The 25893-nt window shown below is 39.4% G+C and overlaps 1 protein-coding gene across 1 annotated transcript in view; it reads left to right on the top strand.

Moving 5' to 3' along the window:
• Positions 1 to 241: 241 nt before the first annotated feature.
• The window catches only part of LOC130072033 (BMP-2-inducible protein kinase-like), a 40691-nt gene continuing 15039 nt past the window's right edge, over positions 242 to 25893 (top strand). The window contains exon 1 of the mRNA XM_056236909.1: positions 242 to 1241. Coding sequence (XP_056092884.1) covers positions 1097 to 1241 — 145 coding nt within the window. The 5' untranslated portion in view covers positions 242 to 1096. The remainder of the gene's footprint in view (positions 1242 to 25893) is intronic.

Genomic DNA, 25893 nt, shown 5'->3' with positions numbered 1-25893 from the left:
GTAGGACAGAAAAGTGGACAGTATTCGTGGAATGTGCCAGTTGCACTACATCAGCACCTCACACACTCCCAATCCATTCACATCTTTCAACGGACAAACACATTGGTTAAGATCTTTATCAAGCAAACTGACCAATAAAGCGCAGGCAGAGACAGTCATCCGTGCCATCCCATCAGAGAAGAGCATCTACAGGACGCGTCAAGGCAAGCTCACACCAATCATGACAATAGGAAGAAATCGGACAAAACAAGTTAGGTTGTCAGACAGTCGGATTGGGCGATAACAAACCTCCCACCAATTCTCCGGCGAGTCACGAGAGTTCGAACTTTATCAGTGTGACTGGGGACTTCCAGAGCACGAGGACCCGCTCTGCCGTTTAAAAAGAAACAACAAACGCTGTTCACAACACCAGAAACGATCGGCCGCTCGGAGGTTTTCGGGGTTATTTTCTAGTAACGTTAGTACTTTTTACTATGATACACGGTGTCCTCTTCAAGCAGATAGAGGAAGCCAATCAGCTAGCGAGCTGGCTAACTAAACTATCCAAAGGGGAAGTGGCAGCAGTCATCGTTTAAGAGTTTCGCTAGCGTAGCTTCCGCCTAACACACCCACTTTCTGCCTATTTGTTGTTCACATTGGTTTCAGATAACCTGGACTTAAACCAATTTAAGCTTTCGACTGAACACAAAAGTATGCTTTGGCTAAACAGAGCGTTTCGCCGTTGTTAGCCAGTTAGCGAGGCGAATTGTCTCTCCAGCTCCCGCACAGGCTCGCTAGCCAGCCGTTACTGGAGTCGGCCTTAAAACACAGCAGCGTGGACGTTATCACTCGTGCTGTTGTCACTCATTAACGACGAAACGCTTGCCCTGACGGTTTATTTCTATGCAGTTTCTTCATCGGGCTTTGGGGGAAATAAGGAAGCATTCAGCTACGCCTTTCTGCGTCCCTCGAGCACTGAAGTGCCTGGCGCATCTCGGGAGAGCAGCTCTCTCAGCATGCTGGACAAAAGAGCGGAGATGAGCAGATTGGCGTTTTAATCGTCTTTGGTTTGATTGGAACTGTCCGTTTGGGGAAGACGGGAACACAAGAGGCAAGAATGAAGAAGTTTTCGCGTATGCCGAAGTCAGAGAGCGGAAGTCTCGGGGGTGGGTCTGGATCTGGTACTGGAAGCAGCAACTACATCGGGAAGGTGTTTGCTGTCGGTCGATACCAAGTGACGGTGGAGGAGCTGATCGCTGAAGGTAATGGATGCATTTGTTAAGGCCAATACAAATGAATGGCAAAACCTACTGGTGAAGTGTATAAGAGCCCCCCAAACCCCACACACATCTGTTTTATAGAGCAATGAGCAGTTCAGAAAGGATGGTCTGGACTGGCTGTTTATTGTAGGTTGTACTTCGCCATATCAACGCTTTAAACAGTCATTTAGCTCCTTGCCGTGAAAAGAGGAAGTATAGCTTGGTGCTTGTCCTTACCAGAAATTGATTGAGAGATTATGCTTCCATATAATCTAATGTCATTTCTTGGCTATGTCGCTGTTACTGATCACGTGGTTTTGGATCAGGAGGTCTGGGGCTGGTCTGATCCAAATCTTGCCCTAATGTTTGTCACTGCAAACCAAACAAAAAGAAGTAATGTCCTTCTTAAAAATCTTCTCCTTGTTAAACTTTAAGCACAATAGTTTAGTGAAAAGCTCAGGACCAAACTTTAAATTGTTTTATTGCCATAGTACACTTTGCCATGGCACAAAAAGATATTGAGATAGCAAAACAACGTTTATCATACTGTTATTTTACCCACTCTACAGGGCACAGTTTTTAAGTAGATTAAGAGATTTTTTAAAGGGATTAAAGTAGTTTGATTTCTTGATCAATAATCTCCCCCGGACAGTTATAAACATTGTATAGTTGCACTTTTATCTTGCTCAATTGTTGCACATTAGTTAATAATGACATGTTCAACTGCTAAGTAGAGCTGTCACGATATCTACTTTTTGTTGTGCGATATATTGCACCAAAATTAATTGCGATAAACGATATTATTGTAATTTTCAGACCATTTTATGCCACTGATTACATAATGACAATATAATAGCATAATAATGCAAATACACTGTTTCAAAGAACATTTTATTCTTAATCTATTCAATATTTAGACATTGTGAAATGTGAAAAAATATATCCCAAATAAATAAAACAAGTAAATAAATACACTTTCGTTAACAAAAAAGTGCAAGGTATAAAGAACTAGATCAAAACAAAGTAATATGTCAATTTAAACTTTTAAAGTGTCTCACACAAAGGCACAGATGCATCAACAGGACATTTCTGCTGTCAGATTCGTTTTTTAATTGTTAGGCAGATTCCGAGAAAGGAACACCAACATGTTTACCTTGTGGGGCTTAAAGGAGAACTCCGGTCAATTTTAACATTGAGCTCATTTTTTTGGTAAATTTGGAGTGCTGTCAGTACAGAGAACAACGACAAAAATCGGTGTTTCCTACACCGTGTTATCCTTTTTAAAATGTGCACACTGTTGACTTAAACGGGTCTAGTTTTAAACCTGTTAACATCCTTGATGTGTCATTTTAAGTGAACAGCCATGTGAGTGATGTTATTCATAGTGAACACGGTGAAAGATATGAATAAAGATGTGAAAGATATGAATAAAAATGATGTTTATTCAGCCAGCTCACATACCCGTATTTACTTCCTGTTTTCGGTCGAAGTCCACAGTAGTCGATTGTCGAGTTCGCGCGCGCGATCATTGGTAACTATTGGCGCTTTTCCACTACACAGTACCAGCTCGCCTCGGCTCGGCTCGGCTCGACTCGACTCGCCTTTGTTTGGTTTTCCACTGTGTAAAAGTTGTACCTGTACCTGCTTTCGGGTACTTTTTTTCGTACCACCTCCGGCGAGGTTCCAAGCGAGCTGAGGCGAGCTAAGCCGATACTAAAATGTGACGTGAAAACAATGCCGACTGCTGATTGGTCACAGAGAATCTGCGTCATCATTGCACGCGCCAGATGGAGTATTTTAAATAGTTTGGCCAGAGATAGTTACTAAACTTACTATTATGGCAACTCGGAAGAATACGCCGTGGTCAAACGAGGAGGTGCAGACATTCCTTTGTTTGGTTGCCGAAGAAAGGATCCAGCGAGAGCTTGATGGGGCAACGAGGAACGAAATGCGTCGCTATGACGACCGGGTACTATTTGTGGCGGTACTTTCTGCAATGGAAAACGGAGCGAAAAGCGAGCCGAGTCGAGGCGAGCCAAGGCGAGTCGAGTCGAGTCGAGCTGGTACTGGTAATGGAAAAGCGCCATAAGATAACTAATGATCGCGCCCGCGAACTCGACAATTGACTACTGTGGACTTCGACCGAAAAAAGGAAGTAAATACAGGTATGTGAGCTGGCTGAATAAACATCATTTTTATTCATATCTTTCACATCTAACGTTACTGCAGTCAGATTCACCGTGTTCACTCTGAATAAAATCACTCACATGGCTCAATTCCATGTTGGACTCGTTATTCCTAACTGGCTCGCTGTAGATGTCGCAGAACACTTTAAAATGCAGTTGGTTCACGCCTTCTCTTTACCTGACGGTGTCTCTCTCTCTGTGTGTGTGTGTGTGTGTGTGGGGACACGCTGCCTGAGCCCCGCCTCCGACACAGAGTGCAGACAAGATGACAGAGGCAGCGCGATCAACTAAAATGTTGGTGACATTCATTGTAATGTAAAAATAAATCTAATTATTATTTTTAATAATAAAACAAATTATCAGTTGCAATATATCGCGGCACCAAAAATGATCGCGCTCATTTCCATATATCGTGCGATAAGTCGATATATTGACTATCGCGACAGCTCTACTGCTAAGTTCAGTATATCCTAGTGGTAAGTCTGTTTTAGTGTTTTGCTCAGCATTATCTAAAATATAAAATACATCATCGTTCTCACAGTTCTGTCATGTAATGTGACAAATACTAGAGCTGTGTGTTTGTTTCCCATGTAGATGTTTTCAGTTCTGTGAGTTTCACTGAACTTGCTGACTGGACACAATTATTTAATTTGCCTTTAGTGCAAAAGTTCTCTCTCACAAACAACAACTGTTGAGTTGAAGTGCTTTTATTCTTACTTTCTCATTGATTTGTTTTATTTAATGTTGTTTTTTTAATATAAACTTGTGCTTTATCAAATGGTTTTCTCTTTGTTTATACTCTTTCTCTTTGTTTTATGTTATTTAAAGGTGTTCCTTAAAATTGAATTTGTCCATTTGCACAAAATGACAACACAAGCTCAATCCTATAGACTTTCTTCTATGGAGCTTCTAAGCAGATTATGACAGTCACTTTTCACTTTTATTTTATGGTAAAAAATGTAGGCTACATTTACACATAGCCAGGTATTTAGAGAAATTAATACCCCCCCCCCCCCCCCCCCCTCCTCCGTTTTCAATTATAACATAGTGCACACAACATCGTTTTCGAAAAAGTTGTAATTTAGGCTACATCAACCTGCATTAAATATGCCGTCGAGCGCCATCATAACTATGCCAAACTGGGCGCTCACATGACATTAAGCATTTTCTGACGCATAATGTGACGTTTGAGAACCTAAAACCCCGTTTCTCCCAGTTGACACAACAACACATAACCGGCATTATCAGAAATCTCCAGAGTTTTTAGAAATAATCGTTTTCTGTGATTAAAAACAGGGTTTTTGTGTAAATGAGAGGCCAAACCAAAGGGAAATATCTGTGTCTTCCCTTCGTGTAAACGGGGCAGTAGTATGGATGAAAACTGAGAGATTCTGTATAACAAAATCTTTTGTATTCCACAAAACAAATTCATGTGCTTCTGAAAATGGCAGAATTTTTATTTGTTTGGAAAATCACATCCACATTATCTGCATGCTGTTCAAGTGATGGATAGGTGGTTTGTGGCCCTTCTGTTGTTGTTTGACCACCTGTAAAAAGTATGTTGGCTGACTTGGCACAATGCAGATCACGGTCCTATGATGGAAGTTGCTTCTTTTGTGTTTGCTTATTGAGCCTGACCCTCTTGAATGACCACTATGCTCCCTTTTTTATTATTTCAATAAATTATTTCAAGCAACTCATTAGAGACAGCTGGGGAGTTGGCAAAGGGTGGCTTGTCATTTGGACGAGGCAGGGACTACGATTCTGGATGGGTGGTTAATTCTGTCATTTGCTCCCTGTAAAGTAGCTCTCAAAGAGCCTGTCCATGTGATAGTAGTGTAATGAGATGTTTTATGAGGCTTGAACAGAAGTCTGTAATGCAGTAAAACAGCTGATTTTTCACCTGTCGGAACAGAATAAAAATCTTTTGTCTTAAATTCTCAGAGTAAATTAGCGGCCGTTCATGGTTTTCGTTTGTATTAAATGCAAAATGCGCCAACAAGCTTTGTGTGGTCAATATATCCAGCCACCTGCTCACCTCTTTGTCAACAAACCCTGTAAGAACTGCTTTCTTTTGTCAACAAACTGCTCATGACTTCTGTATTTTCCCCTGTTTCACTTCTTCAATATGTGACTGGTAGAATCTGCTTTGGTCTTTTGATCTTTTTTTTTATAAACAAAACCTATCACTTGACACCACCAAACCGGTTCAGAGCTAGGGCTGTAGCGATACACTAATCTCACGATACACGATATTCAGCTCACGATACGATATATATCACGATATTCAGCCAACGATACGATTCGATACGATTCGATATAATTCTATACACTTACATCATTTTCTGAAAGATTTAAAGGGGACAGAGTGATTTTGGTGACATCTTGTGAGTGTTCAATTTACTTGGATTGAATTAATTGAACTGAAAACTAAAAAAATTAGTTCCATTTATTGAAACAGTGCAAACTGTAGCTTACAAGCCTTTGAAAAGTAAATAAAGTGCAGTATTGCAATTAACAGTGCAGAGTTAAAAAGTGCAAAAAGTTTTGAGAAAAAAGGTTTTATAAAAAGATAAACCTCACATATTTCAGCCTTTAAATCATTTTTATAAAAAGAATGAGTCAAAAAAGATAAATTACTGGCATTTAATGCACATTAGCTTATATTTTATTATTAATAGTAAAATTCGGTCCGATTTTCCCGTGGCGTCTGTCGTTGCTAAGCAACCATGCACTGCGCTCTCCACAACGAAAAGCCAATAGAACGTTCCATTGCAACACCAGCGCCCAGCAGCAGCCCTACGCGTCCGCCATTTTGGGGTGAAAGTGACTCGGCCGTCATATAATTATACATATATTTAGTCCAGTGCAGAGGTCATTTTTAGGCTGAAATAATTAGGTGATTATTTTAACTCACAACAGTTAACGTTATAGCAGTTAAAAAGAAGTTGCTACTTAACCAGGCTTTTTCCCCCACATAACTTGAGACAGGGAAGTTCAAGGATTTAATTCATTAACGTTATATTACTCTCCATATTAAGTGTGACAGACAGGTAAGAATAAAGTGATATCAGTTCATAAAGTTATGATAACGTTAGACTGTTTCCCAGAAGGTACACATAACGTTACATACAAAAATAAGTTATCAATGAAATAAATTAATTCAGCAAATAAATTGTACTAAAATGTAAATGTTGGACAATAAATGTATAACAGCAATAGAATAGCTTTACAGTAAACTGTTTTTTTTGCAGTACTATCTTATATTAATGACCATTAAAGCAAGACTATGTAAACAAAAAAACACAGCCACTGTCCAAAGTGGCAATTAAAGTTATAGGATAACGGACACAGCAATGCAGCAGCATCATATTCTATAAGATCATCATGTTTGTAGCATGATCCAGGGCATTAAAATGTACAAAATATATTTCAGGCCTAGTGGAGTTGGTAACTAATAATAGTAGTAAATGTGTAAAGTTGCATAAAATGGAAATATTCACTAATGCAAGAAAAAACTACCTCAAAAAACTGTTATCTGTGCTGTTGTCCAGTAACTCCAGTTGGAATTTTCACCCCAAAATGGTGGCCGCGCTACTGAAGCGCCACCTAGTGGCTGTTACCAAAAAAGCATCAGAGTTTCGCCTCTTGTTCTTCTTTTAGTAGCTAATAGATTTCCACCACCGAAAAATGCTTGCTGTAGCTCTGCTAAGTTACAAGATTTATTTACGGAGAAGAGAAAAACACCCGTAGTGTTTGGGTGCACCCCCATCCTTCATGTTGACCGAGCTTTCAATGTTACGGAAAGGGTGAAGCTGATGGTTGGTTCTTGTCACATGAACTGCGGTGCGCTTGCGGCATTCTGAAAAGTTGAGGCGTTTTCATCTCGCTGCGCCTAGGGTAAAATGCGCGTCGCTTAAATTATGAGCGCGCTTGCCGCGCGCCTACATTTGAAATAACGAACTTGAGTGCGCAAAAGACATGATTTGTGAACGGCCCCTTGATGAGCTAAGTTAAACACGGGGGATTTGAATGGGACTTATGTATCGATAAACTCGCGGCTTAAAAATCGATACTTTCTTGTGGAAAAAATATCGATTTATATCGCAGAATCGATAAAATTACTCCGCCTTATTCAGAGCGGTTCCTAATGTAAGGTGCAGTAACATTCTACTGCACTTTCGATAGGACCGTTACTGGACTGACCTTGAATGAGTCGTGACTCGTGTACAGAGGTGTTGGCCCACTCACTGAGCATGTGCTGGTAGAATTGCTGTGTTAAGTGCCACTCTGATTTCGTTATCTCCTTTACTACTCTGCTATGGGCCTGTATGTCCTATTGACAGTTGAATGTGTGCGTAAGTGTATATGTGAAGGAGGGTTCAGTCATTTTGTCACCCAGTAACTTAAGCTTTGGTCTTTTGAAATGTGTTATTATGGTCTCTATTCTGTTTAGTTCAGTCAGGACCACTTTGAGAATGAAATTTATTGACAAATCTTTGGATTTGGCGAGAGGCTTAGGCTCTAAGGTGCTTGAGCTGCCATACTAGACAGCTTGAGACATCCTTGAGACACAAATCCCCCAAGCCTTTTAATAACCAAATGTTTCTTAGCATATGTTTACAGAAGGAGATACAATGATTACGTACATAGTTTCTATACAGAATCCACTGCTCTATTATGAAGATGCTAGGAGGTGAAGGGGTGGAGGTGGGTGTAAATGTCTGTGCGACATACTGAGGCCCCGTCCACACTACTACGTTTTCGTTTAGAAACGGAGACCTTTTGCTACGTTTGCACCTCCCGTCCAGACTTAAACGTCAAAAACGAAGACCTAAAACGGAGAAGTTTAGAAACGCTGTAGACCCGTTTTGCGTTTTGAATCTCCGGAAGGCGTTTTAGTGAAGATGGGACAAAACGGAGGACTTTAGAAACGATGACGCAGACGCTCACGCTCGGCTCTCTGATTGGGTGTCATCAGTCATGGCGTATTCTTCCCTGATGCTCTAACGTTAACTGCCGGAGGCAAGCTATTATTCCAGCGATCTGTGACAATTCCCGTGCCGTGTATCGACCGTACATGGAGCGTCGGTTTTGGGTTAAGCCGGGAAGAACCAGCGCATGGTGGGATCATTTTATCAATGAAGTTGTGGTTCCTGAGGAATGGTGTTTACACCGGCACGCGCATGCCCAGTGTAGGTGAATGGTCACGTGATCCGCGTTTTCAGTCGTTTTAATGTGGACTGAGATCGCAGCTAAAACGCTGGTGTGGATGGAGATCGTATTCGTTTTAATTCTCCGTTTCTAAACTAAAACGCAGTATTGTGGATGGGGCCTGAGGAGCATTCGTTGAATGAGCTTAAATACTATAGTTGATTTAGAGTAGGTGGAGGGACAAATCAGCTGAGCATCAGCTGATATTGTTTAGCGATCAGTGGTATGCCTGAACTACGCTTGAATTCCATTTGATCACTCAAGCTCTATTTATTGGAAAGCATTCTTTTTGTTTCCCAGCATCAAATGCATGTTTTGTCACATGCATGCAGTGTTGGGAAAGTTCACTTTCTACATGAACTAGTTCAAAGTTCAGTTCACAAATTTTAAAATGAACTAGTTCATTTCATAGTTCATACTTCAAAATTTTGAACTAAGTTCACAGTTCCAAAAATGAACTAGTTCATAGTTGTTTTTTTCCATATGTTGCTTTGAGCTATTTTATTATTATTATTATTATTGCCACAGCCCATATACAACCACAGACAGCAATTCTTTTATCGGCGGGCAAAGTTTGCACAGAAATGTAAGATTTTTGAGGAATGTATGACCTTGTCATAAAACTCGTTTAAATGATCATACGACGCCTCCTCGCTGCTTTGTCGACTGCATGCTGCTTTTTGTTTTGATGTCGCATGCGGCGGTGTGAAACTGGTGGCTGGTGTTGCCAGATTGGGTGTTTTTTCGCTACATATTAAGGCCTGTTTACGGTGTGTTTTAGCTGGGTTTTCGCCTGGAAGGCAGGCACTATAGAAATCTGGCACCCTATTGAACGAAGTTAAACTGAGAGAGCGTGCGTTCACAGTCACCATAAACTAGTTCACAGTAAAATTCATCAGGCAGTAATACAGTACGTTCAGTTCACGTTCGCACAAAATATGAACGAGTTCAATGAACGCGTTCAGGCACAACACTGCATGCATGGATATCGTTTTGACACAACGCACGTGGAGTGTTGCCTTGACAACAGTTGAGGGTATGTTTTGGAACAAGAATGGCAGCGGGAGTCTCTGAAGACACATCTGTGCAATCGTATCAGTTTTAACCGGAGTCGGACCCGGAACAAGATGACGACCGCAAAGAAGTTCAACAATTAAGGCTTGAACAGGATGTTTCTGAATGGTTGGTTAACATAATGTCACTTTGATCTATCTTTGTATGTACTGGCAGGGAAACGTTAGAGTAACTTGGTGAGATGTACGAACGCTATGTGTTTACTGATGTATACGTACTCAGTTTGTAACACAATAACCATAACGCGTTGTTCATTATAAACGTGGGATTATGAATTATATTGAGAACGTCGTACATAAAAAAACATGCAGTAATGTACCCTGAGTGTAAACCTTAGCCGCATTAATCGTGAAGCGTGCAAGCGATTTGCAAAGATTAATATAAAGGTTAATACAATTTTACACTCACTTCTTCTGGAGGTGCAGCAGGGACATGAATAGTTGGTACCGATTCTTTTTTCAGGAGCAGCTTCTTAGCAAAACCAGCTTTATACTGACCCTTGTTTATAAAGCAGTCTGGTGAAAAATGATTCGCGCAAACATGAGAGCATTGACGTTGATTGTGGGGAATATTCCCTTCGAAACAAACTCAGCCACTGCGTCTTCAGCGGTTCGGATTTAGGAACATCAAAATGACTGCTGTGTTCGTTATTACACCCAAGAACAGAACACCACAATCGCTTAGACGCCATTCTGCTCCAGCGTATCAACAATGGCGGACTATGATGACAGCTCGCTCAGGGCACGGATGTGTTGAAACGCTGCTGTCAATCAACAATCGTGGGAGGGGCGTCCGACCGTGTGACGTCACACGGTCGAACGGCTCGATTTGAGGCAGGGAAAAACATAAGGAGATTAAAACAAAAACACTGGATAGATTTTTATCATTATAGGATGGTTGTGTACAGGCACTGCCAACACACATTTCAGTACAATCAACTTGAAAAAGTGCATGTACCATTATATGACCCCTTTAAGTCATCTGCTAAATTCTGATTCAAAATAAACCTATTGAAAGTATGATGTGAAACAGTGTGAATTGGCAAAAAAAAATATTTTTTTAAATAAACGCCAAATTTTTCATATTTTTCATCACTTCCACTGCATGCTTAAATTAATTCTCATGCCAGGCTTTTGTCTTGTGCGCAAGAGTGACTGATTATAGCGTCAGGCTAGGGTGTTTTCCCCCCATCTTAAAAAAAATATAGCTGCTTTTTATTTTCTTGGTTCAGTTTGGTTTAGATTTCTTGTTTCTAGTAGCCTACTTTAAAGCCGGTTAGCAGACAGAACTAACCATCGAGCCACGTCATGTCTTGAACACCGGATGTGTCATTCTGTACTTTTGTGCTCAAAAAAAAAAAAAATCAGTGAATCTAATCGCCAAACAGGCAAAGTGGCATTGATGCATGAGTACAATAACAACGAGTTATAAATACAAATATAATGTATTTAATGGAAAACAATGTGAGTGGCATTAGAATCCTCCAGTGTCGTACCTGGACTCCTAGAAACAATGTGCCCGAATTTTAGGATGCTCTGCGCGTCCGTCAGACCACTTTTAATATCTCCATAACTCAAATATTGTAGTACAGCTGTATAGTTTAGTAAATGTTGAACTTGTTTAAAAGTCACTGGTCCATTAGACAATGCTTTGTTTATTGTGTGAGATTTTTAAGTTATTAATACATCGAGACTTTTTTTTTTTGCTGCAACTAGTATCACAATCAGACATGCAGGGCTCAATGCTATGCATCTTTTCTACAGACAACCAAATTACAAGCAATAGCGGCAAATAAATACAGTAGTGTTTTTTTTTCAGTAGGTCTAAAGGTGATGATACACAGGGCAACTTTTTGAGCAATGTTGCTGGGCAATGTTGCCGTCAACGGGCAACCAGATGAGACACAGTGACAGGGCCCACGACTGACCTAAATTATCCAGATAGAAATGTATTGCCCATTTTCAAAGGGAAAAAGCCCAAGCAACAATCGCTCGGCAAGATTGCCCAGCAACATTGCTCAAATAGTTGCCCTGTGTATCATCACTTTGACAGAAGTTTTCAGGTTGCCTACAGAAATTGAATAAAGTAATCAAATGTAAAAGACACTGTATCATCACTGTAAATGAAATAGTTTATCCTTAATAAAGTTACAAAAGTTATTCATTCAAGAGCAGTGAGATCTTTGTCTTTTATTTTATTAACGTTAATGACACAGACAGCAGCAGGAATATCAGGCTGCTGTCACTTTAAGACCGAATGCATCGACCCAATGTAGTTTATATGCGTTATTTTTCTCAAATGTTTACTTTCTCTTAAGACAAAACTGACTGTTTACAAGGATACTTGCCAAGATGGGCATTTTGACATGCTTTTGTCTTGATTTGTCCATTCAAGCACAAATAATTGAAAGAGAACTAGCCCTGTGTGTGTGCATGCTACGGATGTGTAAGCACAGAAAACTTCTCACACAGTGCGCAAGTACCGAAATTAGTTCTTTTGCGTCTTTTTGCACTTGAATGCTTAATAGCCTAATGTTTTGTGACGATTTGCACTGTCCCGATCGTCTTTCATGCTGGCCCCGACTCATTGGGAAGTCCTTTTTGTCGAGCCCTGACAAGTGAGTTTAAACGAGAATGCACATTTTGGCAGGAATGCAAAGACGCACATTGCGTGGAGAGTGTCTTGTCAGTCATCTCTCCTTACTCTGGTCACGTGATAAGTGAAATCTGACTCCTGCACTGTGCTGTGACTCTGTCTGCTCTGCTCAATACAGCAAGAGTTACACTTTTAGTTAATTGAAGCATCTGTTGTCCAACTGAACTAAATGGTTTTTATTTCTATGATGTGGGGGCTGTGCCATGTTCGCCAATAATATAATGGTGTATATCCGAACACTGTCTCACATCGGTAACACTGACTTCTACTGCAAGCCTGGTCTATTGTAAATGTCTTTATGGTAACAAATGATTTACTTGAAAAATAGCTTGAAATTAAGTTCATTCAGCAGCACTTGATTGTAAAAACACCTCTTTTCACACCTCATTGCTGGTTGCTAATGCTGTTGTGTGTCTGTTATCTTATGGTTTCTCTTTGGTGTGTCACCTCCCCTTTGTTATATCTGTGTCATCTTCAGATGACATAACATTTAGCACAGTCCTCCGGTGGCAGTTTGCTAGTGAATTAAAACAATCATTCAAAGGAACCTGCCGAGATAAAGGTTTGAAACCAGAAGTGTGGCCTCTTTACCTATTAAACCACCCTTTGGTTAATTTTACTAATCTAAAAATGATTGACACTTCTTTGGTCTGACTGCATTGGCCCCAGCCGACATTCTGCCAGTGGCACTTGTGAGCGATGACAAAGACATGATTGTCAGGTTTTCCTCACTCTTCTGTGAGGGCCCATTTCTGCTTTTAACATTTCAGCTGTACCTCACACACACACACATTTCTTACACTGCTCTGAGAAAATGGGTCACTCAAGCTTTGTGAGCCAGAGTGAGGTTGGCATCTCACACAGTGTGTTGGCTCAAAAGAGTTCCTTAAGCAGTTCTCTGTCAAAACACTAGTACTCTAAGATTATCTAACTGTGATTTAGCTTTAATCCCTTTGTCTAAATCAGTTTGTTGCTGGTTGCATGTGGTGAATCGTCTTTGGCAACTGTTTTGTTTTGTCTGGCATCTGACCAGATCCACTTGTTGTCCTGAACAATGTAGATTGTTTAGACGGCAGAGTGAGACTTATTAGATATCTTTTACATTATTGATATTGATGGGGAGTTAGAGCAGACTGTCGTACCATAAAGGAAAGAAATTGTTAATAGCATGCACTTTAAATCTTATTTCGCATTACACAGCTATTCTTTTTTTCTGGCAAAATTTCCACAGATGGACAAGTGGTTTTAAAAATAGTGGATGCATGCTTGTGTTGTGCATTGCATGGGTGCGTGCGTGTACTTGTTAATATCATGATTGTGAAGCTCTGCTCTGGAATGCAGGAGCAAATGATCACACATTCCTAAATGAAGAAAGAGTGACACTGATTTCATAAAATAAAAAAAATAAAAAAATCTTTTCAGTTTATTTATATGGATTTTTACTTTTGAATGACAAAGTAAATTAAGCATTTCCTACCTGCTAAAATAAATAGTTGGACTCAGACTAGAGGCCAAGGCAGGGATACATATTAAAGTAAACTATTTCATGAGTTTAAAAAAGTAAACTTTCGATTTTACTAACTTTTATAAACTTGCCTTAGAAAAAAAAAACCCATTACTGGTGGTGTGCATCTTGAGACAAAACAATAGCACTGACCCAGGGGTATCATTTATATATTTTTTTCCTTTTTTTTTTTGTGGTCGACCGATATATCGCCAAGGCCGATATTTGGCGTTTTTAAAATATCGGCGTTGGCCGATACGTTTTTCTGATTGGCCGATGTGTTGGAAGCGGGACTTTTATTTTGACGGGCGGTGCTGAGAGCACCAGCGCCTGAGAAGAGAAAGGCAGCGCCTGATCACACAGCGCTCACTCACATTCTCCATCTTCATTAGTTTACGATCTCTGTCAGGGATATATCTAATACTTTGTTAGACAGAACTGGTAAACAAAGAAAGTAGGCTAAATGGTATGCGAAAAAGTAAAGCGTTTGCTTTTATTTTATTTGTAACAGAAAAGGCAAACAACCAGGCTAAAATACTTTCTCATACCATCAACATTCAGCAAATGCGCATACATTTAAACAAAATCTCTGAATATCTAATAAACATTTCATTTCACAAACCTTGCAGATTTAATCGTATCCAGCTGTGATATATTGTGAAGTGTGCATTTGTAGCCTGCATAAACGCATTACTGCGAGCGACGGTCGGTCCGTGCGAAGTGAGTGAATACGAACAGAAGATCAGCTTCACAGGAGACGCGATCGAAACACTTTAAATCCTTCATTTTAAAATATGCTGTGCTATATCCAGGTGCACTGTGTCATATTCATATTGTTTTCACTGTATGCTGTATGTAAAATTAGCGTTTCATTGTCTTTATTTGAAAAAATATGATTACTAGTGCGCACGAAATTACCAGATTACTGAGTGCCGTTACAGTGTTTACTTCCTTTTTATTCACACATTCATATATTTTTAAACAATCACTTTATTTGTGAAAAATACTGTAATAGGATTTCAGATTCAAGAAGTTGCCATCTAAAGTATAAGCATGTTTATTTTTTTTAAAAAGTGTCTTATTTATAATTTATTAAATATTGATTAAAATAAATATAGCATATAGTGTATAAAAATAGCGGTCATCGGCCACCCTGCTCTCTAAGATATCAGCATCAGCTATAAAAAAAAAACAATATCGGTCGACGACTTTTTTTTTTTTACATTTTTTTTTTAATGAATGATAAATTGTAAAAAGAGGTGTCTTACGGATTTTGTTTGCTTTTATTGACAGTGAAGAATTATTATTTTATAATTGGTATTTCTGATTTAGTTTCTCCTTTAAATCCAAATACCGGTATATAAGCTTTTAAGGGGGGTAAGCTTTTGCTAAAAATAGAAACAATGTTTTGTTGTATTCATCAAGTCTGTGAGAAAGAAAATGAGAAGTCAACCTCATGTTGCCATCAAGGAGGTTGTTGCAAAGTGCAGAATCTCGAAGCTTCTCTCCAAAAGCAGACGTGTCTCTATTTTTAGAGGGTCAGCCTGTCTGTGCCAGAGATACATTTGTGAGCATCATTGTGGTGTAAGTTGGAGGACTCAAGGGAAACTGATTAAGCAGTGTTCTTTAACAGATGTTTGTTGGGATGCACCGAAATTAAAATTCTGGGCCGAAACCAAAAATTCAGGATATACTTGGCGAAAACCGGAAATAAATAAATAAATTAACAATCAATCAAACTTTATTTAATAATCAACTCAAATAGCTACAACTAAGTTGTACAAACATTTAAATTGCACATGAGGTAGTTTTTATATTAACCTTTTAATAAGAGAATTGCTTCTACCTCAGTTTGTTGGTGAAATTTATTTAAACATTTAAATTACAATAAACTGTAATCACCTGTTTTTATGACAGATTCATTTAAACATACATTTAATAATGAAGACATCACTAAAAGGTTAAGTAAAAATATAATGAATTTGTAATACAGTGCATAGCCTATATTTAGCTAAATGCTCTTTAGTGTTATTTATTCTAGCTAACTGAGTTTATGGACATAGAATAGCTTTCTTGAGGTAAATGTAACGTTAGGCTAAGTAACATTGTATAGCCAACAATTGAAACACTGATTGAGTGATTACATGAGACAGGATTCATTTGTATCTTTCAACATACCTTCTGGTGTTCACCCATGTTTATTTCGTGCTGTAACTAGTAAAGAGGAGATGAAATGATTGCTTCACGTGCGCTAGATCCATGCCACTTGAACTGCACTACAGCGATCTGGCACGCTGTAATAAAATGACATTAATTGTTTGAATTTCGTAATAATATTCACATTTTAAAGTTGAGAATTTGCTTCATATTTAGAGCTGTCGCGATAGTCAATATATCGACTTATCGCACGATATATGGAAATGAGCGCGATCATTTTTGGTGCCGCGATATATTGCAACTGATAATTTGTTTTATTATTAAAAATAATAATTAGATTTATTTTTACATTACAATGAATGTCACCAACATTTTAGTTGATCGCGCTGCCTCTGTCATCTTGTCTGCACTCTGTGTCGGAGGCGGGGCTCAGGCAGCGTGTCCCCACACACACACACACACACACAGAGAGAGAGACACCGTCAGGTAAAGAGAAGGCGTGAACCAACTGCATTTTAAAGTGTTCTGCGACATCTACAGCGAGCCAGTTAGGAATAACGAGTCCAACATGGAATTGAGCCATGTGAGTGATTTTATTCAGAGTGAACACGGTGAATCTGACTGCAGTAACGTTAGATGTGAAAGATATGAATAAAAATGATGTTTATTCAGCCAGCTCACATACCTGTATTTACTTCCTTTTTTCGGTCGAAGTCCACAGTAGTCAATTGTCGAGTTCGCGGGCGCGATCATTAGTTATCTTAGTTACCAATGATCGCGCGCGCGAACTCGACAATCGACTACTGTGGACTTCGACCGAAAACAGGAAGTAAATACGGGTATGTGAGCTGGCTGAATAAACATCATTTTTATTCATATCTTTCACATCTTTATTCATATCTTTCACCGTGTTCACTATGAATAACATCACTCACATGGCTGTTCACTTAAAATGACACATCAAGGATGTTAACAGGTTTAAAACTAGACCCGTTTAAGTCAACAGTGTGCACATTTTAAAAAGGATAACACGGTGTAGGAAACACCGATTTTTGTCGTTGTTCTCTGTACTGACAGCACTCCAAATTTACCAAAAAAATGAGCTCAATGTTAAAATTGACCGGAGTTCTCCTTTAAGCCCCACAAGGTAAACATGTTGGTGTTCCTTTCTCGGAATCTGCCTAACAATTAAAAAACGAATCTGACAGCAGAAATGTCCTGTTGATGCATCTGTGCCTTTGTGTGAGACACTTTAAAAGTTTAAATTGACATATTACTTTGTTTTGATCTAGTTCTTTATACCTTGCACTTTTTTGTTAACGAAAGTGTATTTATTTACTTGTTTTATTTATTTGGGATATATTTTTTCACATTTCACAATGTCTAAATATTGAATAGATTAAGAATAAAATGTTCTTTGAAACAGTGTATTTGCATTATTATGCTATTATATTGTCATTATGTAATCAGTGGCATAAAATGGTCTGAAAATTACAATAATATCGTTTATCGCAATTAATTTTGGTGCAATATATCGCACAACAAAAAGTAGATATCGTGACAGCTCTATTCATATTAAAAGTAACAAAGTTCAACGCTTTTGGATGGCAGGCGTGCTACAAATGTTTAGTGAAGTTTTGTTCATGTATAGGCTAAACAGGAAACAGAACAAAGATTTTAGATTTCAGAAACTATATCAGCTGAACACCATGCCATCGGAGAAGCACTAATTAAACGTCTGTTTCGGTCACTGATTTTGGCCCAAAACCGAAAATGGCTGTTTTGGATTAATTTTCAGTAGCTGAAATTTCGGTGCATCTCTAGATATTTGTGAGCTGCATGTGGGTCATTGATAATTATGAAAGATTCCAGACCTGTGAGATATCAGGCAGATGTGAAAAGCAAGGGAAAAGTTGACAGAGGCATGCAGCAAGTTGATTGTGAGATTTGATATTTCAGTGGCTTAAATGAATATTAAATGCATATTTATTTGCTCTGAGCATTTAGAATCTACCTCATTTCAGTGGCTGTTTGATAAATGTTGGCTCATCTGATTGAAAAGAAAAAAACAAAACAAAACCCTTTCAAGGCATTTCAGACCAGTTTATCTAGATCTGTCACATTTTTTCAAACACTACATTTTTTTTAAGCTTTATTCCCAGCTCTAATTTGGAGTCATCTGTAGAGCTGTAGGAATGACCCAGAACAGCCAGGCAAATGTCCTCTGTTTGCCCTCTTATACATAGCAGAATCAACATTTGTGATCGTCAGCACATCAGGCCACTGGCGGGGGGGGGATTTCATTTCTGGCTCCATTACTGGAGAGGAGAAGGTCTAAACTTGGGCTAGATCTGCAGGAACATCCCTGTGGACAATGCCATTTACTAGGGTACTTATCATTCCTCCAGATTTGTGAATCCTCCAAATTATTCCGAGAGGATGGCGTGTAGAGAAGTAATAAATAGAATGTAAAAGTAATGTTTCTCTGAGATTCAGCATGCCGTTAATTTAGTGAAGTGGGCCATTTCTTTGTCATGTGGTTGTTTTTGCTCTCAAACGTTTCATGCTGTTTGATTCAAATTACAGATACCTACACAATATAATATTGTCAACGTTTCAAAAGATAGTCTTGAAGTTGACACCCACACTTATATTAACTCTCAAATCCTCACTGAGCCATGGGAAGTTTAGCTTTTTTTTTGCGTCCTGTTGGGTTTCATCCAGTTCAGCATCCTGTTCTTTTCTTCATTTCCATTCTGTTAAGTTTCATCCTGTTCATTGTTTTGCCAACCAAATAATTAAAGTGCCTGAGCTTCACCAGAGCATATTCCCATATTATACATGTGCACCAACACTGTGATTATTTCTAATAATCAGAGTAAGGTCTTAATCGCAGTAAGATGTTTACTTGGCACGAGCAGGACTCTTCACTCCAGTTTACATGCAATTTTTATTATTCTGATTATTCGCTAATAAGTATGGTTATACCACACTCAGATAGGCATACAGTATGCGTTACCGGCCTTAGATTGTTTTAATCTACTCGCATCAAATTCAAAATGAATTTTTATAGACGTTCTGGATATTATTCGGCGCAGTGATGAACATTGCAATGGCGGGTTTCCCTACGCTGCCGTCGCGTTCTTCGCGCTGTCTGGATGAAGATATGGAGCAGAGACTGCGCAGCAAGTTGTTGACAGTTTAGTGATTTGAAGAAGAGATAACTTTAGGATAATGTCATGGAGTTCATTCATGAATTAGTGTGAACAACACACCGTGTACGTCCGCGCACATGTGCACTTTGGTCAGAACGGTAATAATGCGATTAAGGGGTTTACATGCCTGTTTATTTCAATTAAAATGGGCGTACGCCACAGTTTAATGCGAATATGGTTACTACGATTATGACCTTAACCGCATTTAGGGATGGGACGATTATCGGTTTCACGATAAACCATGATAAAATGTACTGACGGTTAGTATAATCGTTTAAAATTTAATTATCATTAAAACAGTGTTTGATTATTGTGATTTTAATAACTCACTGTAAATCCTGTTCAGCCAGCAACAGTCTGACGCAGCGCGCAATGTTTTTTTTTTTATTATTCGAGAAGGAATGGTGGAAGGCAGTGACAGCGCTCGGGAGATTTTCCAGCCTTTTAAGAGGACCAAATCTGAGGTGTGGTCATATTTTGGTTTTTACAAAAGTCCTGAGGGAAACTTGATCGAGGATGGTCACCCTGTCTGCCGAACAAAAAGTCGCTGCAATAGAAACACTTCAAATCTGCCGAGTCGTCTTGTCATCACCCAGTGTTGTATAGCGAACGCAATGCAAGTTAACTTTGACCTCAATACCAAAACTACGTCTGGGAAAATGTTGAGTTGAAATATTTTCTCTCACTCACTTGAAATGGACGTGAAGCTTCTGCGAAGAAAAGTTTGCAGCAAGTGGCTTTGAGCCAAAGATGAACGAACAACTTCAAACAAGACTATTATTAAAGGTATAGACCTTATGTAGCCCCGCCCCTTTTCAGCGCTGCGTTAGTTGTCTTTTGACTTCCGGTCTATATTTTCACAGCGATCTTGCATAGGTATGAATGAACTGCTCGTAAAAAATTTCACGGTCGACATTTGTTAAGACATCTGCTTTACAATGCTTATGATAAACATTACAATGCTTATGATAACTTTTGTTAACTCTACAATAAGTAAATCCACTTCACCAGCTAATTACTCCTGGACAGCGATGCCATAGAGCGACCGCAAAAACGAAAGTTCAAAGACAATATTCTAAAGATGACGGCGCCCACGTTTCTCTGGTGCATAAGGTCTATAGCGGAGGATTTTCTTTTTCCGGGTGGGTAGCCTATACTATTGGTCCACCTAAGTGTCAATCATTCTGGTGATATGTTTACGTAAGGCCGTCGTACGTGCTCATCCCTATGTAGTTTTCGCTTTCTGCGCATGCGCACTTTCAGGTGTATTATGTGTGATGAGTTACGGTTTCAGCCATTCCTTTGAAAATGGCTGAGGGTCGAAAGAGAAAAAATGTATACGAAGTGTATGATAAGAAGAGAAAGGCCGCAGAATATAGAAACAAGACCAGAGTGATTTTGGGTGAATATTTCACACGCTGGCGTGCGCCAAAAGCACAGGTTGGGCTTCCCACTGATGCCGCAGTCGCGAAGATTCTACTAGACAGGTAAAGTTTGTCATGCTATTTGGAGAAATCCATTTAAAATCACTGCTAGTAAAAGTTTAATAGGCGTTCCCTCTCGGGAACAAATAGAGTGTTGCGCATGTGCATTTTTAAAAAAATTGGAGAGGGCGGGCGGGTCTTCTCTAAAATTCGGAAAGATCCTCCGCTATACCTTTAAGAGTGACATTTTAAGGGATAGTAATGTATAGATTCATTGTACACTTATTACACCGATTTTATATATATATATATATATATATATATATATATATATATATATATATACACTCACCGGCCACTTTATTAGGTACCCCATGCTAGTAACGGGTTGGACCCCCTTTTGCCTTCAGAACTGCCTCAATTCTTCGTGGCATAGATTCAACAAGGTGCTGGAAGCATTCCTCAGGGAGTTTGGTCCATATTGACATGATGGCATCACACAGTTGCCGCAGATTTGTCGGCTGCACATCCATGATGCGAATCTCCCGTTCCACCACATCCCAAAGATGCTCTATTGGGTTGAGATCTGGTGACTGTGGAGGCCATTTTAGTACAGTGAACTCATTGTCATGTTCAAGAAACCAATTTGAAATGATTAGAGCTTTGTGACATGGTGGAAGTAGCCATCAGAGTATGGGTACATGGTGGCCATAAAGGGATGGACATGGTCAGAAACAATGCTCAGGTAGGCCGTGGCATTTAAACGATGCCCAATTGGCACTAAGGGGCCTAAAGTGTGCCAGGAAAACATCCCCCACACCATTACACCACCACCACCAGCCTGCACAGTGGTAACAAGGCATGATGGTTCCATGTTCTCATTCTGTTTACGCCAAATTCTGACTCTAACATCTGAATGTCTCAACAGAAATCGAGACTCATCAGACCAGGCAACATTTTTCCAGTCTTCAACTGTTCAATTTTGGTGAGCTCTTGCAAATTGTAGCCTCTTTTTCCTATTTGTAGTGGAGATGAGTGGTACCCGGTGGAGTCTTCTGCTGTTGTAGCCCATCCGCCTCAAGGTTGTGCGTGTTGTGGCTTCACAAATGCTTTGCTGCATACCTCGGTTGTAACGAGTGGTTATTTCAGTCACTGTTGCCCTTCTATCAGCTCGAACCAGTCTGGCCATTCTCCTCTGACCTCTGGCATCAACAAGGCATTTCCGCCCACAGAACTGCCGCTCACTGGATGTTTTTTCTTTTTCGGACCATTCTCTGTAAACCCTAGAGATGGTTGTGCGTGAAAATCCCAGTAGATTAGCAGTTTCTGAAATACTCAGACCAGCCCTTCTGGCACCAACAATCATGCCACGTTCAAAGTCACTCAAATCACCTTTCTTCCCCATACTGATGCTCGGTTTGAACTGCAGGAGATTGTCTTGACCATGTCTACATGCCTAAATGCACTGAGTTGCCGCCATGTGATTGGCTGCTTAGAAATTAAGTGTTAACGAGCAGTTGGACAGGTGTACCTAATAAAGTGGCCGGTGAGTGTATATATATATATATATATTTTAATACCAGATAATTACAGGGACATATTGAATTGAAATTAATGTGTTAAATCTTACCTGTTTATAAATCCATTTTGTACAGAGTACAAAACAATCGTCCAGACAAGGTGATCACAACAATATTATCAAACTCTGTAAACAATAAATCAACTCTGATTTCATTTTCAATACAATCAAAAATGGTAGACGCAAGACGGCAAGTTGTATTTGAATGAAACGAGTGCGCGTCCGTTGTGATACATGGATGTGCGCGGTGTAATAATGGGTTGCTATTGACGACGGGCATTATAAAGAAGGAAAAGGCACAGAATAGAATCTTGCTTAAAAACTGCATAGAGCTGCTTATTTATTTGTTGTTTGTTGATTTTCAAATATAAAACTTGTTGAAATGTTTTCAGTGTGAGCATCAGTTCTTTTTGAACACTTTCATCTCATTTGAACAAAACCGTGATAATATTGATAATCACGATAATTTTGGACACTATAATCGTGATATGAAATTTTCATTATCCCATCCCATCCCTAATCGCATTAGTTCCCATAGCATCAGCCTCGCAGCATCTCGTTCCCTATTCAGGGAACCAAGGTTACATACGTAACTGAGACAATATTGTTATATAAACGGTTAAATGAAAATTCGCATAATTTACTTTCATGTTCCAAACCTGTTTAATATTTTTCTTCTGTGGAAGTTATTTTGAGAAGTCTGTGTTTTATAGCTGTACAACCAACCCAAACTGCTCGAGTTTTCAGAAGTTTCATTTTTTGGGTGAAAAACGCACAAGAACATTTGCTCAAGGCATAACACTTCAATCCCATAATCTCGCAGGTGAACTTCACCTTCTCTGCCAGATTATGAGCCATGACATGAAGCTAATGCTGACATCCCACCAAAAGAGAGGAAGCTAAACCTCTGGCCTGGGGCCGGTTGCATAAACCTCTAAGACTAGTCTTACAAGTTGTTAGACATCAATTTTATTTCTTTAGACTATTCATAACTTTTTTAAATCAGTTACATACAATTGTAGATTGGCCTAATTTGATACTGAAAAGTAACACTGACTGCCCCTGAGTAACTGCTAGTGGGTCATACTAGAACTTAAGACACTGTCTTAACATAATGGCTGTATTTATGCAACCAGCCCCAGATTTAAGAACTTCAGGCCGTACTATATGGGCACCATCAGCGGACATCAACACCACTGACACTTCCAACATTTTGGATTTGTTAAATCGCTTGCCTTACCATGAGCCCTCGTGTGAGGAATCAGGTACTGCCTTCATTCATTGCCTGATCTCCCTTAGGTTAACAGAATGATGTGTAATCAGTCTCTTGCTACTGTTCTAGATCACTGGAAGAAATAAGTGACAAGTATGTCAGAATAGCACCTGACCTATATCAGTATTCAGTAATAATCCAGTGTAATTTAGGACAGTGTTCAGTGTTACTAATATTTGATGGCCTGACTACACTTCCTGTTTCGCGTAAACAAAAAACTGCCTGCTTGCACAACATGTCTTGTCTTGTGATTCAAGACACTTTCTATCAGTGCCAGTGAGTTGTTTTTTTCTTTTTTACTTTATTGTCCTGGTTGTGCTTGCACAAAAGATAGCTGTGTATGGGTCTGTAGTTCACCCAAAAATGTGATTGTTTATTCAACCTCATGTTGTTCTGAACCGGTATGACTTCTGAAGAGCACAAAAGAAGATATTTTGGATAATGTTTGGATAACTATTTTTGTCCATACAATGAAAATCAGTGGTGTCCAAAACAACATTGGACCCCACTAACTTTTATCGTATATACCAAAAAACTTGTTTCTAAACATTCGTGTGTGTGTGTGTGTGACAAAGAAGAAAGTCACATAGGTTTTGATCAACATTGGGTGAGTAAATGACTGAATTTTCATTTTTGGATGAAGACTCCAATAAACAACAATGTTTGTGTGTGCATTTCTGCACCTCTGGGAGCACTTGGCCTTAGTAATGGGAAGCATGTTAGTGTGAGACTGAAGTATTATTTGCCTGTATTAGTCATCAGCTGCATGCAACTGCTTTCCTTGCTCAACGACAGGATGAACCATGGCACACTTTCTGAGCTGCGTCTGAGTTCTCTATTCTGTGCACTTTGTTCATTCTTTGTGCTTCCACATGGTCAGTGGAACTGTTGTGGGATGTCATGCTGTATATGCAACTCATTGTGAACAGGCAGGGATTGCTTTAATCTTTTTTTTTGCATTCATGTAGCCTACTGAGATGACCTCAGCTCTTTTTTAAATTGAAGAATGAGAGCTTTCACACAAAGCTCTGTAGCGGAAGTCAAGGTGAGCCAGTGCAAAGAGGATATTTGGCAGAGAGGGCCAGGCAGTTATCTTTTAAGTAGCAGCCTTGCTAAGTATTTTTTTGTATCTGGATGTGGAGCACAATATGGATACGGATTAGATGCCCATCATATGTTGCCAAGAAAGCTTTGTCATGCCCCTCCCTTTTGCTGCCCACACTGTCATGAACCTGTGTCGGTTTCCAATTGATGTACTGTCTATACTATGCACTATAGTATGTACTAGGGCTGCACGATTAATTGTAATAGAAACTGCACACGATTTGGCAAAGACACACCTCTGAATGTAGGTCAGTGATTGTGCTAGGTGATTGGGCAATATAGCATTGCCCAGCCCCTCCAGTGTTATAACACTGTACAGGGCTGTACGTTAACTTTTTTTGCACATAGCACTGGTGCTACAGAGGTTGAAAGTTTTGTAGCACAGGCCAAACAGTTGTAGCACAAGTATAAAACGTCTCTTATCATCCCTGAAAACAAACACAAGTAATGGAGTTCATCACTTAAAGAGGCATTGATGTTCCATAAAGTGCACAAAAAATACAAACCATCACAAAAAAAGTGCAGAAACATAAACCCCTCTTACACCTCACCATTACACATCAAAGTAGACCAGATCTGTGGGCAGACATCACTAAATAAAAACTCTTGTTTGCAAACTAGCACTATCATATCCCCATGACACTCCTCTATGAGACTAATACTGTCAACAGTTGCATCTTTTCTTTAGTTTAGTGCATATGTGTGTGTCACAGATCTAGCATGTCTGCTGGCCACTCTTTTGTATTTGGTATTTCCTTTTTCCACTCGGGGGTTAGGCTATATCTATAAATTTCCCTTTTTGTTTCTCCCTTACTTTGATTTGGTAAAATTGCTTCTGTCGATTCTTCCTCACAGGCTCGTTTGGGGTTTTCGTGGATCACTTGAAAATAGTGCTTCATTTTCTCGTCAACTAGCAGCTACCTAGAAATTATGGGCGCATTACTTAGGAATTGTGGGAAATGGAGTTGGACAAAATGACTCGATGCAGCCGGGACACAAGTTTTAATCACACAATAGACTACAACTACCAAGTATAATAGCAGTGCGCCATCAATCTCACACGCAAACAAGCACAATCACTTCACACACTATTAAGCGGCTGTGTTATTATGAACATGCAAAATTTATTCATTGCACAGACCAATTTTTTTGTAGCACGTGCAACATAGATGCATGTTAAATAGTTTTCTTTAAGTGCCAACAAAAGGGCATTACTACAACTTGGGTTCTAAGTAGGCCTGTCATAACTACTTTTTGTTTTGCGATAAAT

The sequence above is a fragment of the Rhinichthys klamathensis genome, unplaced genomic scaffold, assembly GCF_029890125.1.
Source record: "Rhinichthys klamathensis goyatoka isolate OS25496 unplaced genomic scaffold, OSU_Roscu_1.1 h1tg000473l_1, whole genome shotgun sequence".
NCBI classification, from domain to species: Eukaryota; Metazoa; Chordata; class Actinopteri; order Cypriniformes; family Leuciscidae; genus Rhinichthys; species Rhinichthys klamathensis.
This window is presented reverse-complemented; position numbering and strand designations above follow the sequence as displayed.